The sequence below is a fragment of the Rhinolophus sinicus genome, linkage group LG02, assembly GCF_036562045.2.
Source record: "Rhinolophus sinicus isolate RSC01 linkage group LG02, ASM3656204v1, whole genome shotgun sequence".
Taxonomy (NCBI): domain Eukaryota; kingdom Metazoa; phylum Chordata; class Mammalia; order Chiroptera; family Rhinolophidae; genus Rhinolophus; species Rhinolophus sinicus.
In genome coordinates this window covers 162,692,238-162,713,592 of record NC_133752.1, presented here as the reverse complement: position 1 = coordinate 162,713,592, position 21,355 = coordinate 162,692,238, and the positions used below count along the sequence as shown (strand labels likewise).

Sequence of the window (21,355 nt, the reverse complement as noted above, 5' to 3'; positions counted from 1 at the left end):
TCTCTGAGCCCCAACTTCCTTATCTATGAAATGGGGATTAAAAAAAAGTACCTAGTATTAAACTTATGGACCTTGGGTTCAAAGAGCATTTAATGAATTTCACTCCAAAAGCTAGGGAAGTAAAAGCTGAAATAAATCAATGGGACTATATCGAACTAAAAAGCTTCTGCACAGCAAAAGAAACCATTGACAAAATAAAGAGGCAACCAACTAAATGGGAGAAGCTTTTTGCAAACAATGCCTCTGATAAGGGGCTAATATCTAAAGTATATAAGTAACTCATACAACTCAACAAAAAAACAATCCAATTAAAAAATGGGCAGAGGACCTGAAGAGACATTTCTCCAAAGAGGACATACAAATGGCAGATAGACATATGAAAAAATGCTCAACATCACTAATCATCAGAGAAATGCAAATAAAAACCACAATGAGATATCACCTCATCCCAGTTAGAATGGCTATCATCAACAAGACAAATAGTAACAAGTGTTGGAAAGGCTGTGGAGAAAAAGGAACCCTCATACACTGTTGGTGGGAATGCAGACTGGTGCAGCCGTTATGGAAGGCAGTGTGGAGGTTCCTCAAAAAATTACGAATAGAATTACCATATGACCCAGCAATCCCTCTCCTGGGTATCTACCCAAAAAGTCTGAAAACATTTATCCATAAATACATATGTGGACCAGTGTTGATTCCAGCTTTATTTACAGTGGCCAAGACATGGAAACAACCAAAGTATCCTTCAACAGATGATTGGATAAAGAAGTTGTGGTATATATACACAATGGAATACTATTCTGCAATAAGAAAAGATGAAACAGTACCATCTGTGACAACATGGATGGATCTTGAGATTACAATGCTAAGCGAAATAAGTCAGACAGAAAAAGCAGAGAACCATATGATTTCACTGATATGTGGTATATAAACCAAAAACAACAAGAGAACAAGACAAACAAATGAGAAACAAAAACTCATAGACACAGACAATAGTTTAGTGGTTACCAGAGGGTAAGGGGGGTGGGGGGTGGGAGATGAGGATAAAGGGGATCAAATATATGGTGATGGAAGGAGAACTGACTCTGGGTGGTGAACACACAATGGGATTTATAGATGATGCAATACAGAATTGTACACCTGAAATCTATGTAACTTTACTAGCAATTGTCACCCCAATAAACTTTAATTTAAAAAAAACCTAATTTGGAGGTTTGTGTGGGAATTAAATGAGATGATTACAAACTGTTTAATGAAATCTGATCTTCAACAAATGATTTTTCCTCTTCTCCTATGAAACCTCCCCAGAATTACTCCCCACCCTGCCACCCCATGGTTGCCTCTCCTATCTACACACTGTAATTTTTTTATGTGCCTATTATATATAACACCTGTACCTGCTTGCCACAAGTTATTTAGGTAGGTTTCTTAGCATTACCCTTGGGTCACACATTCCTAGGAGAGCAGGGTTGGCTCTTACTCATCTTTACAATCTCCAACTCCTTGCACCTATTATGTGCCTAATAAGATTCTGTTGATTTAAAATGAATGGTGGCTGGTTTGAGGTGTGGCCAGGGCTGGGTCATTCATAAAGTATCCATTAAATATGTACTTACTGCTGTAGGAGGTGAACAGAGATGGAGAAACGGATAAAGCAAGAAAAGTGTTGAAGAGCTTATAAAGTGTATTAGGCTAGGTGAAAATATTTGTAAGACAAGATAGAACGTAGTAAAATTCATGGTTTCAGTGCTAGGAGTTAGCTGATAGGAGCTTCCCTACCCAGCATTGGGAGAAAATATGTTCGTGGGGGAGGGACTCACAGAAGGCTTTCAGGGAAGGTGCCAACGTCAGCATTGATGGATAGATCATGAAGAAGGAGTCTTTCAGGGCATAGATTAGCATGGAAATGGAAAATCATCAGTGATGTGCTGGGCAGAAATGATGTTAGTATTTTTTTTGGCTCTGGATGGGAAAAGTGGAAAAGGAAAAACTGACCATTGAAGTTGCATTGCTGGAGTTGGGGTGGCTGCCCCTGCCACATGTGTGACGTGACGGGACAGCTGACACAGAAGCCTGAGTTATAGGCAGCGGATTTACCTGCTCTCTGAAAGGAAACATATTTGCATTTTCTTTTCAGTCCACGGTCAGCAACAGAGCTTTTGCATCACTTTGAAAAGGCTGCTTGTGGCATATTTCTGATGAGAAAGAAAACAAGCAGAGGTCTTGGTTCCTGCCAGGTGATTGGCTATTAAATCTTAGCTTTGACTCCAAGTCCATCTGGGCCACTTTGTACTCTCCTTCATCCTCTTTCCTTCCTTGAAGAAGTAGGTGCTTATATCTTTAAAGCTATTCCACGTTCTTTCTTCTGATAAGCATCACAGGTACTATTTCATTTATTCCCATCACAGCCTGTTGGCAAGCAGGTATCTGGACTTCCCTCATCTGTTTGACATAATGACCTATGTTGTTCCCATCCCCATCACTGATGTCCCCACGATATGGACAGGTGCTCCAGGCGGGCTCTCAGACCCTCCCATGCAGCTCCACTTCCAATCCAAACACCTAGTGAAGGTTTATAAACCAAAAGGAATCCAGTGCCCTCGTGTGAAAAGAGCACTCATGGAAACACCTATGTGTGAAAACATCAGAAATGATGTAATGCAGAGGATCTCTGGCTTAGAAGTTACTGAAAAGCAGAAGCTCTAAATACACCAAAATACCTCTTCATCTTTATTTTCTTAGGAGAGGAGAATGTAGGGAGAATAGATTGTTGTTGAGCCTACATGCACAGCCGTAGATATTTTACAGAAATACAGACTTTGAAAGATAGAGCAGTATACGATAGACACAAGTGAAATTGAACTCTATACAGAGTGGATATCAGTGGGGGTTTAAATGAATAAAAGATTGTAAATATTTATAATTGTTTTGTCAAAGACCTAGAGAAAAGTTTGATTGAAATATTGAATATGATCTCCAGCCTTACATTTATTTCTCTTATCAGCTCTCTGATTGGAGAATTGGATTTCCTGTCCGAGTTACGGGGTACCCAGAGGTAGGCTGTGCCTGCACTACCATGGAGACAAACACTATTGCATTCTAGCTAGGCCATCTCTTCTTCAGTGAGTCACCCAGGCAACAGCACTGACCTAGAAAAGAGAGACCAAACCCAATTCTCCATGCACTCTGGTGCTAGTGGCTTCTTTAGGATAATTCTCCTCTTCTTTAATTTTCATCTTGGGTTCAACTAGCACTTCTGGCTTGTCAATTCCTTTCAACAATAATGATAGCTGCCTCTGGGACGTATTTGTCAGCAAAGCAGCCTGATTTTAGAGGGATATACAAATTCACACCTCAAATTTGAGAAGGCATCTACGACAACTTATTTTTTAAGAGATTTAAAAATAATTTTTATTAGCTATTTGGGAAGACCCTGAGAGCAGCTTTAGATTCTGATCGTTACTATAACTATAGCATGTTATGCTGAGATAGTATTAAAGTCATAAATGTCACTTTGGGTTTCAGTACCTTTCTTTTTTTTTTTTTTTTTTAAGGAGGGCGCAGCGCACTGTGGTGCATGCGGGGATTGAACCAGCAACTTTGGTGTTATCAACATCACGCCCTAACCAACTGAGCTAACCTGTTTCAGTACTTTTTTAAAACTCATATTCTATTTCATTTTGTGGAACTTTACCATTTGCCTAGGGCAGTGTCAGTGCCCCTCCTACCCCACCTTTTTAAAGGGTCTTTATTCTTTTTAGGGTAATTCCCTTTCAGTGAAAAGATACACAAGTATTTTTGTGAACACTGATGAATTTTTTCCCCAAAGTTACACTAAAGGTGTCTCATTTTGTTCATACCGTAGATGTCAGGAACCATTGTATCTTTTATAGGTTCTGTGTCAAATGTGGCGTATCCAATTGTGCCTAATGCTAATCACGGTATTAGCCTACATTGTGTCCTCTATTTACTCATAACCTGCAAGAATTGTATTTTTCCGTGTGGAATAATGATGTGGGTGTAGACCATCCAAATCTAAATGCATTTTTGTGCCTTTTAGAAAAACCTGCTGATGCCGGAAATGCTGATACCCTGTATTCTTTTCCATGCATGAGGATCGATCAGGCCTCGAATTAGTTGGGGACTTTTCTGTTTCGATGTGGAACTGAAATTCTGATGAACTGCTGTTTCTTGCTTCCTCCCATCCCTGGATTAGGTTGTAATGCCTATGAAATGTCAGCCTTCTCTAGAATAGTTGTAGTCAGGGAAGCATTCTTCAGTGCATCTGTCACTCTGCTTATATTCTGCTTTCCCAAGACTCTGATTTCCTGAGAGTCATCATGGGTGTTTCGCTTCCTCTTTGCCCCATTTCAAAGGCTTAGCACGGATCATTCTCACCCTTTGGTTCCGCTAAATAGTAATCCTTAACCTGTACTGCATATTTACTATGTGCTACGTGTCAAAATGCTTTACCTGGTATAATTCACTGACTCCTCAGCAGCTATCAGGTAGGTACTATTATCATTTCACCTTTCAGATGAGGAACTTGACACATAGGATTTAAGTCCATTGCCCAAGGAAAAGGTGCATAGTAAGTAACAGGACCAGGGTTTGACCCCAGGCAGACTGGCCTCCAGAGCTGTTTACGCTTCCTTCAATGTCTGCTAGACATTTGGACTTGGTGTCATTTCTGTGAAGTGCTGATGTCTACAAGTGCACTTCTGTGGGAGGGAGTCTGGAAGACTGGCCTACTTTTGGCTTGGAGAGAATCTGAGCTCTTTCACCTAATAATTTGTGATCTTTGGTATGTGTATCAGTTAGGGTTCGTTGGAAGAGCAGAACCAGTAGGAGATTTATTGTATATTAAGAGATTTATTGCAAGGAATTGGTTTATGCAAGTCTGGGGGTAGGCTGGGCAAGACTGGAATTGCAGGGCTGTCCCTTAGGAAAGCCAGGCTGGCTCTCTTGGGCACAGACTGAAGTGGCTGTCCTTTGGCAGCGTTTCTTCCCCAGGGAAGCCTCCACTCTGTTTTTAAGGACTTCCAATTGATTAAATCAGGCCCACCCAGATAATCTAGGATAATCTCCCTTGTAAAGTCAACTGATTCTGGACTTGAATCGCATCTACACAATACCTTCCCAGCAACACTTAGATTCATGTTTGACTGAATAACTGAGGGCTGTGGCCACCACAAAAAGAATATCATAGCAAATTACTTCTTTTCTCTGAGCCTGTTTCCCCATATGCTAAACCACTACGGTAGGGTTGCTGTGAGGAGTGTATAAAGTATGTAAAGGGTATAGTGCCTGGTAAGGAAGGATTCAGTAAAATACTAATTTATTGGTGGTGGTGGAGGTAGTGGGGGGCGGGTGAGTGACAGCAGCAGTGGCTGTGATCTCTTCACAATAGTGACTTAACCCATGTTTGTCATGCTTCTCTTCATTCTGGTTCACTGCTGCGGTTGGCTTCCTAACTGGTATTCCTGCCTAAAATCTCTTCTCTCCGTCTTTATTTTTTTCCTCAAGGCTTTAATGGAGGCTTACATTACTCACTAACTCTCCAACTTTGAAAAAAATGTCTTACTGAAATTTAGACACTATGTTTATAGCTTTCCTCAATGTTTCAGTGCAATACTACAATACTTTCCTCCAAAAGTGTCCCCCCTCCTTGCTTGCTAAAAGCTAGTGGGAGGCAGGACTGCCTTCTCAGTGGCATGGAAATTCCTGCTTAGTGTGTTTTGTTCCTTTTGAATTTCGGTAGTGACTGAGAGTGGGACATGTATGAGAACTGTTTCTCCAAAAGAGGCTATTTAAGTTCTGTTTCTTTTTCCTCTGTTTAAACTGCAGTGTAACACACAGCTGGGCATATTCTTTCCCACCCTGAGCCCAAGTTTCCTCAGCTGTAAGGTGAGTGAGTTGGACAAGATAGTTTCTTGTGTTCCTTTTCCCTCCTCTTAATCTTTTATTGCAATGGAAGAAAACCAGATATTTTTGTAGGGTTTTCTCCAAGTGTTTTATAGGAATTTTTACTTTCAAGAGCAAAACTAGTTTGTTTCTTCCAGATCAAAACAGATACTTAAAAGGCAATACTTAATTGTAGTTGAATCACATCATAAAATAAAAATTAGCTAAGAAAATCGTCCCTTTCCCCACTCTATTAGAGGAGGAACAATGTGTGAACAAATTAATTAACTTAGGAACTGTTATTGTTTATAGGAATTCTATCTTTGTCATTGAATGTCACACAGGCAAGTGAGTTGGCCATGTACCTTAACACTTCAAGATTATGTACTAGAGTTTATTCACTGATACGTGTAAATGATACCATTTCCTGATAATTTTGTCCTTCCCTTTCATTTTACTGCACCACCATCAGCACTGAAGCCTTTGGTTAATACCTGGTAGAAGTGCAGGGCGCACAGGAAAATCTGTTAGATTTTAAGCTCCATGAAGCAGCCATCCATTTGGTGACCATTGTATTCCCAGTTCTGGTAGCACAGTGTCTGTTTTATAGTAGCTTGAAGAATATGTACTGACGGAACGATATGCAGGATATTATAGGACCACAGCTGACAAGTTCCACTCAACCAGGTGACTGTCCCCATAGGGGGATAGGCTGGCTCCTTTCCTACCGTCTCGTTTGTACTCGGCTGTGCTGCAAGCTGGAGAACTGATTTTTGAGTTCATTCTAAAGTTTAGAAGTCATAAACTTCCTATCTCTTTGAATCCAGCTTCTCCCATTGACACGCATGCAGTTGGCGTGTGTTCTACCCCGAATGCTGTGCCCTCATGACCAGATATGGAGAACCTAGTGTATACTGTGCAAGAGATCCAGGGCGCTGGCTCATTTTAAGGCCATTGTTAGTACATAGTCTGATGGGAGTGATGTAAGCAAATCCTCGTCTTACCTCACACGTACTCTGGGATATATATGCCTTTGCCCTGAGCAAGCCTGGGAAATACCTGACCCCTCCTTACTCATAGGAAGGATGTGTCACATAGGTAACCAGATCCCCTCTGGCTCATTTTAAGCCACGAGGCCCAATAGCCATGCAGCGAGCACAGCTTAATCCCTGAGACTCTGACACCCTTGCATTGTTCACAGTCTTACTGCTTTCTCCAACCCAGCCAGTCCAGTTTTCCTATCTGCTGAGTGACTAAGTCCATTCTAACCTTTACTGTCACATCCCTACTGTCAACCTTTTGCTTTCCTCTGTAGCTCTTCCTGGGGCTCTTACTTTGCGTCCACTGTATTTGGTCACAGTGAGTAAATTCCCTGCTGTTCTCACTTTGGCTTTTTTGTTCAATATGCCAGCCAGAGAGTTTGAAAATGTAAATGTCATGCTGGTCACTTTTGCAGATGGCATATTTTGAGGAGGCTGAGGCAATCTGTTAGATATAATCTGAATGCAAAAAGATGCGGATAGGGTGATACAGAAGAAGATTAAACTTAACAACAACTAAGAAGGGCCAGCACCTAAGTATAAAAAATATGCAGATGTATGAAATGGTGAAGAAGTGGCTTAACAACAGCCTATAGGAAAGACAGGTTTGGGTTTACCCAAGGAAAGCCCTCTTTGGGAGTCAGGGGACTTCCACAGTAGTCCCTCGTCCCTCAGTGGCTGGCTGTATGATAAGGGGCAAAGGCCTTAATCGACCGCGGAACTCTGTTTCTGTCTTGGAAAACAAGGGACTTATACTAGCCCATATGTAATGTCAGTTACAGTTCTAAAATTATATAAATGAATGACTCAACAGTGCGAAGGCCCGATGTGTAAAATATAATCTTATAAATAATGAAAGTAGAAGCAGAACATTATCAATAAAAGTTCTACTCTCTGGCTCTCTGGGGACTAGACAACTCCTGGGTGTTCTATTCCAATCACACCACACAGGGAAGGATTTTTAGCCAAAGTGTGTGCCGCCTAGAGCAAGCAATAGTGACGAGACATTATAGGGGTAAGGTTTGAAAGAATCACATGGTTTTGTTCTGGAGAGAGAAGAATTTAAGACAGACATGTGGGATATTATTGTTGTCAGCCAAAGTTTGAGGACTTCTATACTATGCATATGTAAGAAGGTAAAACTTCTTTTGAAAAAGTCCAATTTTACCCATCAGATTCTTTATCAGGAGAGGAATTGTCTAACACCTGACTGATACGTATTCATTGATTCAACAACTAAACATAGTTTTTAACAATGGCATAGGATTTACTGAGTGCATGTGCTTCCTGTTCATGGTTTTCTCTTAGACAGAAATACTGACCAAAAAAATAAAAATGCTTTTTAAATGTTATTCCCTCCCACAGACAGAAGAACTAAGTGCCCTTCTCTTTGTTCTTGCAGCGTGAACTTGTACCTTCATCTAAGTCTAATTTCATTCTGTATTTGGTTTATACGTCTATGTGCCTATATATGCATAAACATATACAGGATTATAAGTTTCTTGAGAGCAGGTACTTATTTAATTGTAACCTTTTAAAATATATCCTCCACCTAGTAGATCTGGCTCTTGATGAGAACTGTGAAATAATAGAATATTTTAAATTTCTGCTGAGCAAAAGCTTTTTCATACTTTGTGTATGGTACTATCGCTAGATGATATTTTTCTTGAATAGTGCCAATTAGTACTTCATTTCTATCTATTAAGCGACTCAGCATCTTAATGTGTCAGTGGTAAGAAACCGTATTTGGTTTCCATTGTAATTCATTAGCACAAACCTATAAAACTGGTTGTCATTCAGACTGCTAAATCCCACATCACACAATACCCTTTTCCCAGCAGATAATTGAGTATATTTTTCCTTCTATGGAATTAAAAACAGTAAAAATGAAGTAATGGAAGGAAGTAGGCCTATTTGTTTGTGAAGTAGGAACAGTGGGGAACTGCATATTCCTTATTGTGGGAATTTCACCCTGTTCCAGCAGCCCAGGAAGATAAATCTGGAAGTTCTGATTTCACACTTCTTTTAGATTCCCTTTTGAATGTCCAGGGTAATGCAATGAAATGCACTTCATTCTTTTAGCAAACCATAAACACTACCGTGTTTCCTTGAAAATTAGACCTAGGCGGGCCATCAGCTTTAATGCGTCTTTTGGAGCAAAAATTAATATAAGACCCTGTCTTATTTTACTATAATATAAGACCAGGTCTTATATAATGTAATATAATATAATATAATATAATATAATATAATATAATATAATATAATATAATACTGGGTCTTATATTAATTTTTGCTCCAAAAGACATATTGGGGCTTATGTTCAGGGAATGTCATCCTGAAAAATCATGCTAGGGCTTATTTTCAGTTAGGTCTTCTTTTTGGGGAAACACGGTGTAATGTCAGATTCCAAATTTGAACCCCTTTGTAATAATGAACCTAAACCAAGTGGCTACTTGGTCTCCCCTGCTTATGATACCCAAGCAGCTTCTCGTTTCCCACAATTTATTTCCATCCTTGAGGAGTTGATACTAAATGGTAGACCTTGAAAATATTGTTAGATTGATTACCATCACCAGGGAGGTGCATACTGAGTGGAGTGAGATTTAATGCTAATCACATTTCAAATAAAACCACAAACTTTCTTTGTAAAAGACAATAGCAGTATCTCTGTTCAAGCTAAATTCTGAATAATTTCACTGAGTGTTAAATAACATGTATTACATTTGCCATTGAGAAGTGACCCAATTTGGCAAGGAAAGACAATGTCAAAATATGAAATTATAAACTCCAAAATGAGTTATATAAAAGCAGAGATAAATTTCAATTCTTAATACATGGTCTCATCATCTAAATAAGTATATGTAGAGGATGAAAGTAAACTAGAAGGTTAAAAAATGAAATCTTTAAAAAAAAAAAGAAATCTTTACATACCTGAAACTAATAAAATGTTATATTCCAATTTTACGTCAATAGAAAAAAATGAAATCTTTTTTTTTTAACTAAAGTTTTTTGGGGTGACAATTGTTAGTAAAGTTACATAGATTTCAGGTGTACAATTCTGTATTATATCATCTATAAATCCCATTGTGTGTTCACCACCCAGAGTCAGTTCTCCTTCCATCACCATATATTTGATCCCCTTTACCATCATCTACCACCCCCCTTCCCCCCCTTACCCTCTGGTAACCACTAAACTATTGTCTGTGTCTATGAGTTTTTGTTTCTCATTTGTTTGTCTTGTTCTTTTGTTGTTTTTGGTTTATACACCACATATCAGTGAAATCATATGGTTCTCTGCTTTTTCTGTCTGACTTATTTCGCTTAGCATTATAATCTCAAGATCCATCCATGTTATCACAAATGGTCCTATTTCATCTTTTCTTACCGCCGAATAGTATTCCATTGTGTATATATACCACAATTTCTTTATCCATTCATCTATCGAAGGACATTTTGGTTGTTTCTGTGTCTTGGTCACCTTAAATAACGCTGCAGTGAACATTGGAGCACACCTGTCTTTATGGATAAATGTTTTCAGATTTTGGGGGTAGATACCCAGGAGAGGGATTGCTGGGTCATATGCTAATTCTATTCATAATTTTTTGAGGAACCTCGACACTGCCTTCCATAGTGGCTGCACCAGTCTGTAAAAAACGAAATCTTTACTCTTTAAATTATGAGTCACCTTCTAACAAATAAAAATCTACTATCTGAATGTTGGATTGTTTCCAAAGAATAGATCTTTTCATCCAGCACCCATTAGTCCCACTAACCTATATTTTCCTTTTCTTTAAAGAAAGCCTTCTGTTTTGAATATACTTCTACCAAACTAGCCAGATTGAATAGCCAGATGGCCTATAGCTAATTATGGAGCCACGCTGCTATACCCATTAGGGAACACAAAGATCCTTGGAGCTTCAGATTTTGATTTTGTGAAAAGAAGAATATTATTCTGCCTGCCTAAAGATAGTCCATTTCGTATTTTAAAGGTTAATACGCAAGTAGGATTGAAATATGTGGAGCTCATACACCCTAAAGTAAGAAGCAAAAAAAAGAAAATCTTATTTCTGTTTTGAAATTCTGTGGGGAAGAGTGTCCTTGCTTGAGGGTGTTGGAGGGGTGGTAGGAGTCTGGGATTATATATATACCAGTGTGTGGTATGGTTCCATGTTAGTAAATTTTTTCTACTGATTTGTTATCAATAAGAAATTCCCATTTTTCTGGGGAAACAGATGGTGTTCTGCCATTCACAGTCTATTAGAATAAAGTCTAGAAACTGAAGCCATCATTAATCTCATGGTATTTGGTGATTCCAAATTGGTCCCATTTAGAGAGTCCAGACTTAGAAGTCATGGGATACCTTAACTAGAAACTTTATTCCCAAGGGGCCAACCATAATTGGTAAAATTATTCTCCCCATTTCTTTATTGTGAGACCTATTATACTTACAGAAGATGATACAAATTGTGTATGTGTGTAATTTAAAGAATAAACGCAAAACAATTATCTGTGACTTCACAGCCAGGCTAAGAAGTAGAACATTAATTCCTTAGCATTCCCTGGGTGTCGGTCCCTCACTGATAGCATCCCCTTTCTTCCCCCCAAAAGAATTCACTTTAGAGTCATGTTCCTTTGCTTTTCTGTGTAGTGTGGCAAACTGTAGATATTGCTAAAAAACATGTCGATGAGTTTTACATTTCTTTGAACTTTAAATTTTTAAAAAACATGCTGTATGTTTTTGGCTGACTTTTTTTGCCCAGCATTAGTTTGAGAGTCATCCATGTGGATGAGTATATCAGTACTTCATTCATTTTTATGGCCGTTAAGTGTTCTATTCAGCGAATAAACAATTTATCCTCCTGTTGATGGAAATTAATTCCCAGTTTTCTCAGGTTTTAATTTTTGTTCAATTATAAGCAGTGCTGTTCATGCATTTCTTGTACATGTCTCCCAAGATAACTTAAGAGTTTTTCTATGTACCTAGGAATGGAATGGAATGATGAAACATGTGATTTCAATGTGTTCAACTTTCTTAGGTAATGCAAAAATGGCTTCCAAGGTAGTTGTAGCAATTTACATTCCCACCAGCAGAGCATGAGTGTTCCGTTCTTCCCCATCCTCACCTACACTTAGCATCATCACACTTTTTGATTGTAGCCATCGGATGGGTATGTAGTAGTACATCACTGTAGTTCACTTTGGATTTTCCTAATTTAGTAGTTAGATTGGCTATCTTTGCTTTTGTGTATTGATAGTTGGAACTTTTATTTTTTTCATTATCATAGTTTCAGGTGTGCAAAACAACATAAGGAGCTTCGTTTTTTTGTTTTGTTTTGTTTTGTTTTGTTTTGAAGTGCCCATTCAAGTCTTTTATCCAGTTTTCTGTTGGGTTGCTAGTCTTTTTCATATTGGTGCAAAGGCATCTTTATACAGTTTAGCTATTAGCCCTTTGTTGTTTATATGTGTAACAAATATCTTTTTGTGTCTTATGGTTTCATTCTCATTATGGTGCCTTTTGATCAACATTCATTTAATTTTAAGGAGGTCGAATTGGTCAGTATTTTCCTTTATTGCTTTTACTTTTTATGTTTTAGGAAATTCTTTTTACACCAATAACAAAGATATTCTCTCTTCTTTAGAGTCCTCTATTACATTTTTGCCTTTTACACTTAGGTGTTCAGTCCAACTGGAATTGGCGCAGGACCATTTATTTAAAAAGCTGGTTTCCCATCATTGATCTGAAATTTCCCCTCTGACATTTAGCAGATGTCTACATATGCACGTCTGGGCTCTATATTTCTTTTCCTTTTGCCTATTTATCTCCTGCTTGGTATCCGCTAATACCATACTGTCTTAATTACTGTAGCTTTATAATGTCTTGATATCTGATAAGGCAAATCCTCCCACGTTTTCCTTTGCTAGTCATGACTTCCATATGCATTTTACATTCAGTTTGTGAAGTTCCAACAACAACCAAAAAATGAGTACTCATTTTAAAAGAGGAATTGACATCTGTATGATAGAGGAATTGACATCTCTATTTTAGGAGGATTGACATCTTTATGATATTGAGGGCTCTGATCCATTAGCATGGCATATCTTTCCATGTATTTGGATCTTTTTAAACAATTTTTTATAACTATCTTCATAAAGATCTTATAGATCTTATGCATTTTAATTATGTTTATTCTTTAGGTACTTTATATTTTTTGAGGTTAATATAAATTATATCTTTTTAAATGTCATTTTCTTACTGTTTGTTAATAGTGAATAGAAATGTAATTGATTTTTAGATATTGATTTTACATACAGCCAACTTGCTACATTCTCTAATTTTAGTAACTTAGCTGTTGATTATTTGTGGTTTTATATATACTCAATCATATGATTTCCCAATAATAGTGAAAAAAATGATTTTCTTCTTTTCCAATTTTTATACCTCGTATTCCTTTTTCTTGTCTTACTCCACTAGCACATCTAGTGGAGTATTTAGCATGTCTAGAGTTGAAAGGGGTTAGTGATAAAAGGTATTCTGGTTTCTGATTGCAAAGAGAATGTTTTCAATATTCATTAATATTGAAATAGTAACATTATTCAGATAATTATATTTTTCCATTAATCAAATTTTGTGGTAAATTATGTTGATTTACTAATATTAAACTAGACTTGCATTGCTGGGATAAAATATCTTGGTCATGATGGGTTATTCTTTTTATACATTTATCAACTTTGTGTGCTAATATTTTAAGACTTCAGTGTCTTTGTTCATGAATGAGATAGGTTTATAGTTTTTCTTTATTGTACTGCCATTGTCAGGTTGTAATATCAAAATTTATAAGCCACATAAAAAATGATATCCCCCAGTTTTTCTATATATTGGAATAGTGTGTGTAAAAACAATGTAAGAATATTCAGGGTTTTCTTTTTGCTTCAGTTTTTGTTAGTTAAAATTCTCTAGGAATTTTTTTTTTTTTTTAATTGGGGAAGGGAACAGGACTTTATTGGGGAAAAGTGTGTACTTCCAGGACTTCTTTTTTCCAAGGCAAGTTGTTGTCCTTTCAATCTTAGTTGTGGAGGGTGCGTTCAGCTTCAAGTTGTTATCCTTTCAGTCTTAGTTGTGGAGGGCGCAGCTCAGCTCCAGGTCCAGTTGCTAGTTGTAGGGGGCGCAGCCCACCATCCCTTGCAGGAGTCGAACCAGCAACCTTGTGGTTGAGAGGATGCACTCCAACCAACTGAGCCATCTGGTAGCTCAACGGCAGCTCAGCTCAAGGTGCTATGTTTAATCTTAGTTGCAGGTGGCGCTGCCCACCATCCCTTGTGGGACTCGAGGAGTTGAACTGGCACCCTTGTGGTTGAGAGCCCACTGGCCCATGTGGGAATCGAACCAGCAGCCTTCAGAGTTAGGAGCACAGAGCTCCAACTGCCTGAGCCACCTGGCCAGCCCTAGGAATGTTTTTATTATTTTAAAATATTTAGAATAATGTTCTTGAGATTTTATTATCTTTCAAATCTCTAGAGCATCTAAAATTATAACACCATGTCCATTTCTATTTTTATTCATTTATGCCTTCTTTTCTATTGAAAAATCTTGCCATAGGGTTATTAGAGTTTCCGATCTTTGGAAGAACATATGTTTAACTTTTTTGATCTACACCTGTTTGCATTCTATTTCTTTATTTCTAGTATTATTTTAATGATTTCCTTTCTTCTAATTCCTTGGATTTATTCTACTCATCTGTTTATAATTTTTTAAATTGTTGGCTCCTTAAATTTCAATCCCTTTTTAGAAACACCTAGTATTAAAATTTTCCTCTCAGTAATGCTTTCACTTTCTTCACATATTTTCATGTATAATATTTTTATTGTTTAGTTCCAAATATTTTATAATTTTACATTTGAATTCTTCCTTCTCTGAATTATTTGTGTATCTCTTAATTTCCAAAGATATAAGGACTTTTCTGGTTATCTTTTTATTACAAGTGTCTAACAGTTAGACTGTAGTCAAAAAATGTTTTTTGTATGATATCAGTCTTTCGAAATTGTTGAGATTTACTTGCTTTTTGGTCGAGTATATTGTCAATTTTTACAAATGTTTGATGGATACCCCACCGCAAATCAACACTAGATTTTGAAGTTGCTAGGTATAGTGATCTGTATATGGTTTTTATATCAAGTTTTTCCATTGTGTTGGTCAAATTTTCTGTATCATTTCTGAATGCTCAGTATATCAGTTACCAATTCAGATGTGTTAAAAATCTCCCACTAATGTAGATTTATTGTATTCTCTTGTAAATATTGCTGTTTTCAATCTGTGTGATAAGGTACAAATGAGTTTAAACTTGTTATATGCAAATTAATATGAGAAGGAGGCTCATATTTGGATTATAGATAATTTTAGTCTGATTCTGATTTTTATATTTTATAAAGCATGTAATAAACCACACTTTAGACAAAAAGGATTTTACTAGTATCATATTTATCAATTCTGGGTTTAACAAGATTGAGGGACATGAGTATTTTAAGTCATTTCTGGAATGCTATCCAAAAGAATAACCAGTAGACAAAAAGCTTTATATACCACAATACATATTTGTGATGGTGAAAAATAAAAACACATACATTCTAACAATAGAAGAGTGGTTAAGTAATGATGGTATATTATGCAGTCATTAGAATAATTTATAAAGAATTTATAATAACACTGAAGTTATCACAATGATACATAAACAAAGCAGAATATACACTGTGATTTCAATTACTTTAATGACAACTAAAGAAAAGATTCTTAAAGGAAATATCTGTAAACAGTACCATTTGTTGGTGAAATTTGGTTTTTCTCCACTTCTACTGTTTTGTTTTCCATATTTTCTACAATATCCATTTAAATTTTTTTTTTTTTTTTACAATTTGATGGGGAAAATAAACTTAAAAAGTATGGACTAACAAATACATTTCTAACTAATACTTGAGTGTACATAATTAGTCTTTCATGTTATTTAGGGGATATTTTTAAAATATCAAGAGAGAAAAACCATTTAAAATGTGTGATAGGGATATGTATAAAATAAAACTTGAAGCACAATATTAAACATTATGTTTCACAGGTGAAGTGTTGCTAGAAGACAACCAGTGCATTGCTCCCGTGATTTCCAGTCATATGAGCACATGGACAAAACCAACTGCTATGAGATCCTTCAGCCCACATGCGACAGAATTTCCAAGAAAACGAAAAGGAAGTGATTCAGAGCCATCCCAGTAAGTGAATTTGTTCCTCCAACCCCATGAACTCTTTAGAGAAAAAAGAAAAATATTACTTTTTAAGTCATTTATTATTTTTAATTATGTGGTAGCATTTAGATAGGATAGGAGCAGTTATTTATCCACCCAACTGCCACCTCTATCACTGACTGACCTGGAACTTTTCAGTCCAACTCTGAAGGTTATTAGGTATCCAAAAGGTTCAACTGGAGTCTGAAAGACTTAGGAACATAAGGTTGATTTGCTTAGTGTATGGTCACAGCAAGAGATTTGTCTTCCTAATTAAGATACTAAAGCATGTGGAGAACATCTTCCTGGAAGTTTGGCTTAAAATAATAATTACCACTTTGCTTTTTTGCCTTACTCATCATTTATTTAATAACCAACCCTTGGTTATCTGTGGCCGTGTAACCATATTTATTGCTTTCCACATTTATTAAGCCAAGTAGATAATAAAGTCAATGCTGAGAATACTTACTATCTCCTTGTTTATTTATGTTGCCTAATTAATGCAGTTTGTAGCCCCAAATATTCTTTAATGATTTCCCCAAAACTAATGTTCATATGGTGAAAATAATGGGACAAAATCAGTATAACAATCTAGAGCAATTCATTTTAGGCTGGTACTTTATATAAATGTGCAAGTTGATGCTAGTTCTCCATCACTATTGAAGGGAACAACTCTGAGTAGGGGGACAAGATGAGGACATAATGAAACATCCTCACTCTTTTTAACTCAGTTCTTCCCAATACTCTTTATAATTTAGCTTCAATTTGCAAGATAGCGGAATTAGTGTTATTTAAATGTAAGTACCAATGCGCTTCCCAAGCCACACATAAGTGACTTGAAGATTATCTACTGTTTTTGGTAGTCTGTATTCTCTTAGTCTCCATTAATGCAAATAATCATAAATAACTGCAAATGGCCAAGTGACAGCCTATCCAGTACTGTTTGATGTTTTAATCCTAAATTATCAGTTGGTAGTACGCACTTACCTCAAGCTAGAAGTAACTGTTAGTCCTTTTTATTTTCTTCCTTATTCTTTAGACTCATAAGCGCCATTGTCTTTTCTTAGTATCTAAATAAAATTATGGCTGTTGAAGTGAGAGCAGTGAGTACTAGAGGTAACATAATTTTATGCAATGTAGGAGGCACAGCTGAGACCTAACAGTGGTTTGGGGAATCAATGGGGTCAGTGGTAGGACAAATATAACCATGCAAAGAAAGGACTGACAGATAATGATTTTTTTGGCAGAACGCAACCCGAAAGATTATTTAGCCAATTGCCCACATTTTAGAAAATGAAGAAGCTAGGACTCAAATATCAAGCGGCTTGTGTAATATCAAACATTACACAACTGGTTAGTCTGCCTGATTGTTAGTGTGGTAATTTCTTAATTACACCCTCCTTCCGTAACTGGACAGGGTCGGGGTTACTTCCAGCACTTGAGGACAGTTATGCTGTCCATTTCCCAGCATGTCTGGGTAGGGGTGACCCCAAGGCCTCCTCCTTTCCAGTTCAGAAATAATGACAAAAAGTGGTGGAATAGCTTTCTCAGAATCCCTTTACCTGTCTCCTTTCAACAAGGATAGAAATATCAGCCTCTAGTGGCAGCAGGTAAGTCCTGTACTGTCATTTAACATAATTCCTACTTGAAGAGGGCATATTGTGGCAGAAGAAAGGGTACACTCCCTACTGATTTGCTCATTGTCTGTCCCAGAGCCTTTCTATCTTGCCCCAATCCTCTCATCTTACTGTTTTCCATTCTGATGAAATGATGGATGTCAAAGTACTTCATGGATTTTACAAAGTACTGATTATATAGCATCCTTCCCAGAGACTCGGCAGGAAAACCAGTCAATAAATATGGAGTGATTTCATTGATGGAGCCTCAGAGTGTTGGATATTTATAAACGAAGAATAATGTATGATCATATTCGCCCTTTCTTCAGCACTGTTGATTTTAAATGGAGGGCTGGTTCTTTAAAAGGGTTATTGATGAAGACTCCCTGTAATGTAGTCATTACACATTTATTGAGTACCATCTGTGACACCCAGTAGACTAGGAGGGAGAGATACAGATAAGACACAAGAAACTTGTACAAATGGGAAAGATACAAATAATTATTACACATCGTGATAACTGCTATAATAGAGATCCTAGGTTTTATACCATAAAAACATTGGGGGATGTAAATAATATTGGGATCAGGAGTACAGGACAGCTTCCTGGAGATGTTGACTTAAGCTAAGTTTTAAATGAATAATGGAAATGAGACATTCAGAACAGGAGTAGAGAAGACATTTTAGGTAAAAGGAATAGCTGTACAGAAGCACAAGGTATGAAATATTACACTGCTGATATGGAAACAAGTGGTGGTCACATTAGAGCAGAGAGTGCACGTAGAGGTGGGTGAGCTAGGAGACCTGAGGGATAAACGTGAACTAGGGCATGATGGTCTGCTAAACTAAAGAATCTGGGGCAGCCAGATGGCTCAGTTGGTTCAAGCACGAGCTCTCAACAACAAGGTTGCCAGTCAATTCCCGCATGGGATGGTGGGCTGCGCCCCCTACAACTAAGATTGAAAACGGCGACTGGACTTGGAGCTGAGCTGTGCCCTTCACAACTAGACTGAAGGACAATGACTTGGAGCTGATGGGTCCTGGAGAAACACATTGTCCCCCAATATTCCCCAATAAAAAAGAATCTGAAAATTGTCTTGAATGCGATGAGGAACACGGAAGGATTTTAAGCATGAAAAGAACTTAATCAGATTACATTTTTAAAAATTGCTTGCCTTTGTACTTTTTTAAAAACGTTTTTTGTCAAATATATATATATATATATATATATATATATATATATATTATAAAATTTGGCATTTTAACCATTTTTAAGTGTTCAGTTCAGTGGCATTAGGTGCACTCCATGTTGTGTAACTCTCACCATTGCCTATTTCTAAAACTCTTTCATCGCCTCAGTCAGAAACTCTATACCCATTAAACAGGAATTCTCCCCTTTCCCCCAGCCCCTGGTAAACTATAAGTGGAATTGTACAATACTTGTCATTTTGTGTCTGACTTATTTCACTTAGCATAATATTTTCCAAATTTCACCTGTATTGTAGCATGTATCAGAATTTCATTCTTTGTGGCTGAATATAATATTCCATCGTATTTATATACCACATTTTTTTTATCCATTTATCTATTGATGGGCATTTGGGTTGCTCTCACCTTTTGGCTATTATGAATAATGCTGAGGCACATTGGTATACAAGATGATCATTGTTCAGTCTTTTTTTTTTTTTTAAGTTTATTGGGGTGACAATTGTTAGTAAAGTTACATAGATTTCAGGTGTACAATTCTGTAATACATCATCTATAAATCCCATTGTGTGTTCATCACCCAGAGTCAGTTCTCCTTCCATCACCATATATTTGATCCCCTTTACCCTCATCTCCCACCCCCCACCCCCCTTACCCTCTGGCAACCACTAAACTATTGCCTGTGTCTATGAGTTTTTGTTTCTTCATTTCTTTGTCTTGTTCTTTTATTGTTTTCAGTTTCAGTGAAATCCTATGGTTCTCTAATTTTTCTGTCTGACTTATTTTGCTTAGCATTATAATCTAAAGATCCATCCATGTTGTCGCAAATGGTCCTATTTCATCTTATGGCAGAATAGTATTCCATTGTGTATATATATCACAACTTTTTTTATATAATCATCTATTGAAGGACACTTTGATTGTTTCCATGTCTTGGTCACCGTAAATAAAATTGCAATGAACATTGGAGCACATATGTCTTTATGGATAAATGTTTTCAGATTTTTTGGATAGATACCCAGGAGAGGGATTGCTGGGTCATTTGGTAATTCTATTCTTAATTTTTGAGGAACCTGAACACTGCCTTCCATAACGGCTGCACCAATCTGCATTCCCACCAACAGTGTATGAGGGTTCCTTTTTCTGCACGGCCTCTCCAACACTTGTTACTATTTATCTTGTTGATGACAGCCGTTCTAATTGGGGTGAGGTGATATCTCATTGTGGTTTTTATTTGCATTTCTCTGATGATTAGTGATGTTGAGCATTTTTTCATATGTCTATTGGCCATTTGTATGTCCTCCTTGGAGAAATGTCTCTTCAGGTCCTCTGCCCATTTTTTAATTGGATTGTTTGGTTTTTTGTTGTTGAGTTGTGAGTTTCTTATATATATTTTGGATATTAGCCCCTTATCAGAGGTGTTGTTTGCAAAAATTTTCTCCCATTCGATTGGTTGCCTCTTGTTTTGTCAATGGTTTCTTTTGCTGTGCAGAAGCTTTTTAGTTTGATATAGTCCCATTGATTTATTTTAGCTTTTACTTCCCTTGCCTTTGGAGTCAAATTCATAAAATGCTGTTTGAACCCAAGATCTATAAGTTTAGTACCTATGTTTTCTTCTATGCAGTTTATTGTTTCAGGTCTTATGTTTAGGTCTTTGATCCATTTTGAATTAATTTTGGTACATGGTGACAGATAGCAGTCTGGTTTCACTCTTTTTCATGTGGCTGTCCAATTCTGCCAGCACCATTTATCGAAGAGGCTGTCTTTTCTCCATTGTATGCTTTTGGCTTCTTTGTCAAAAGTTGTTTTTCGATATTTATGTGAGTTTATTTCTGGGTTCTCAGATCTATTCCATTGGTCTGTGTGTCTGTTTTTCTGCCAATATCATACTGTTTTCATTATTGTTGCCCTGTAGTACAAGCTGAAGTCAGGGAGTGTAATACCTCCAGCGTTATTCTTTTTTCTTAGGATTGCTTTGGCTATTTGGGGTCTTTTGTGGTTCCATACAAATCTGATGACTTTTTGTCCTATTTCTTTAAAAAATGCCATTGGGATTTTGATAGGGATTGCATTAAATCTGTATATTGCTTTGGATAATATGGCTATTTTAACTATGTTGATTCTTCCAATCCATGAACATGGAATGTCTTTCCATTTCTTTGTGTCTTCTTCAATTTCTTTAAAAAATGTCTTATAGTTTTCAGTGTGTAGGTCTTTCACCTCCTTGGTTAACTTTATTCCTAGGTATCTTATTCTTTGTGTTGCAATTGCAAAAGGAATTGTTGTTTTTTTATTTTTTTCCTGAGATTTCATTGTTAG

At 37.0% G+C, this 21,355-nt stretch overlaps 1 protein-coding gene across 2 annotated transcripts in view; it reads left to right on the top strand.

Annotated features, from left to right (window-relative positions):
• Positions 1-21,355, top strand: part of BMAL2 (basic helix-loop-helix ARNT like 2) — a 61,828-nt gene that overhangs the window by 6,573 nt on the left and 33,900 nt on the right. For both annotated transcript variants that reach the window (XM_019737418.2, XM_019737416.2), the window contains exon 2: positions 16,052-16,202. In XM_019737418.2, the coding sequence (XP_019592977.2) occupies positions 16,052-16,202 (151 nt within the window). The remainder of the gene's footprint in view (positions 1-16,051; positions 16,203-21,355) is intronic.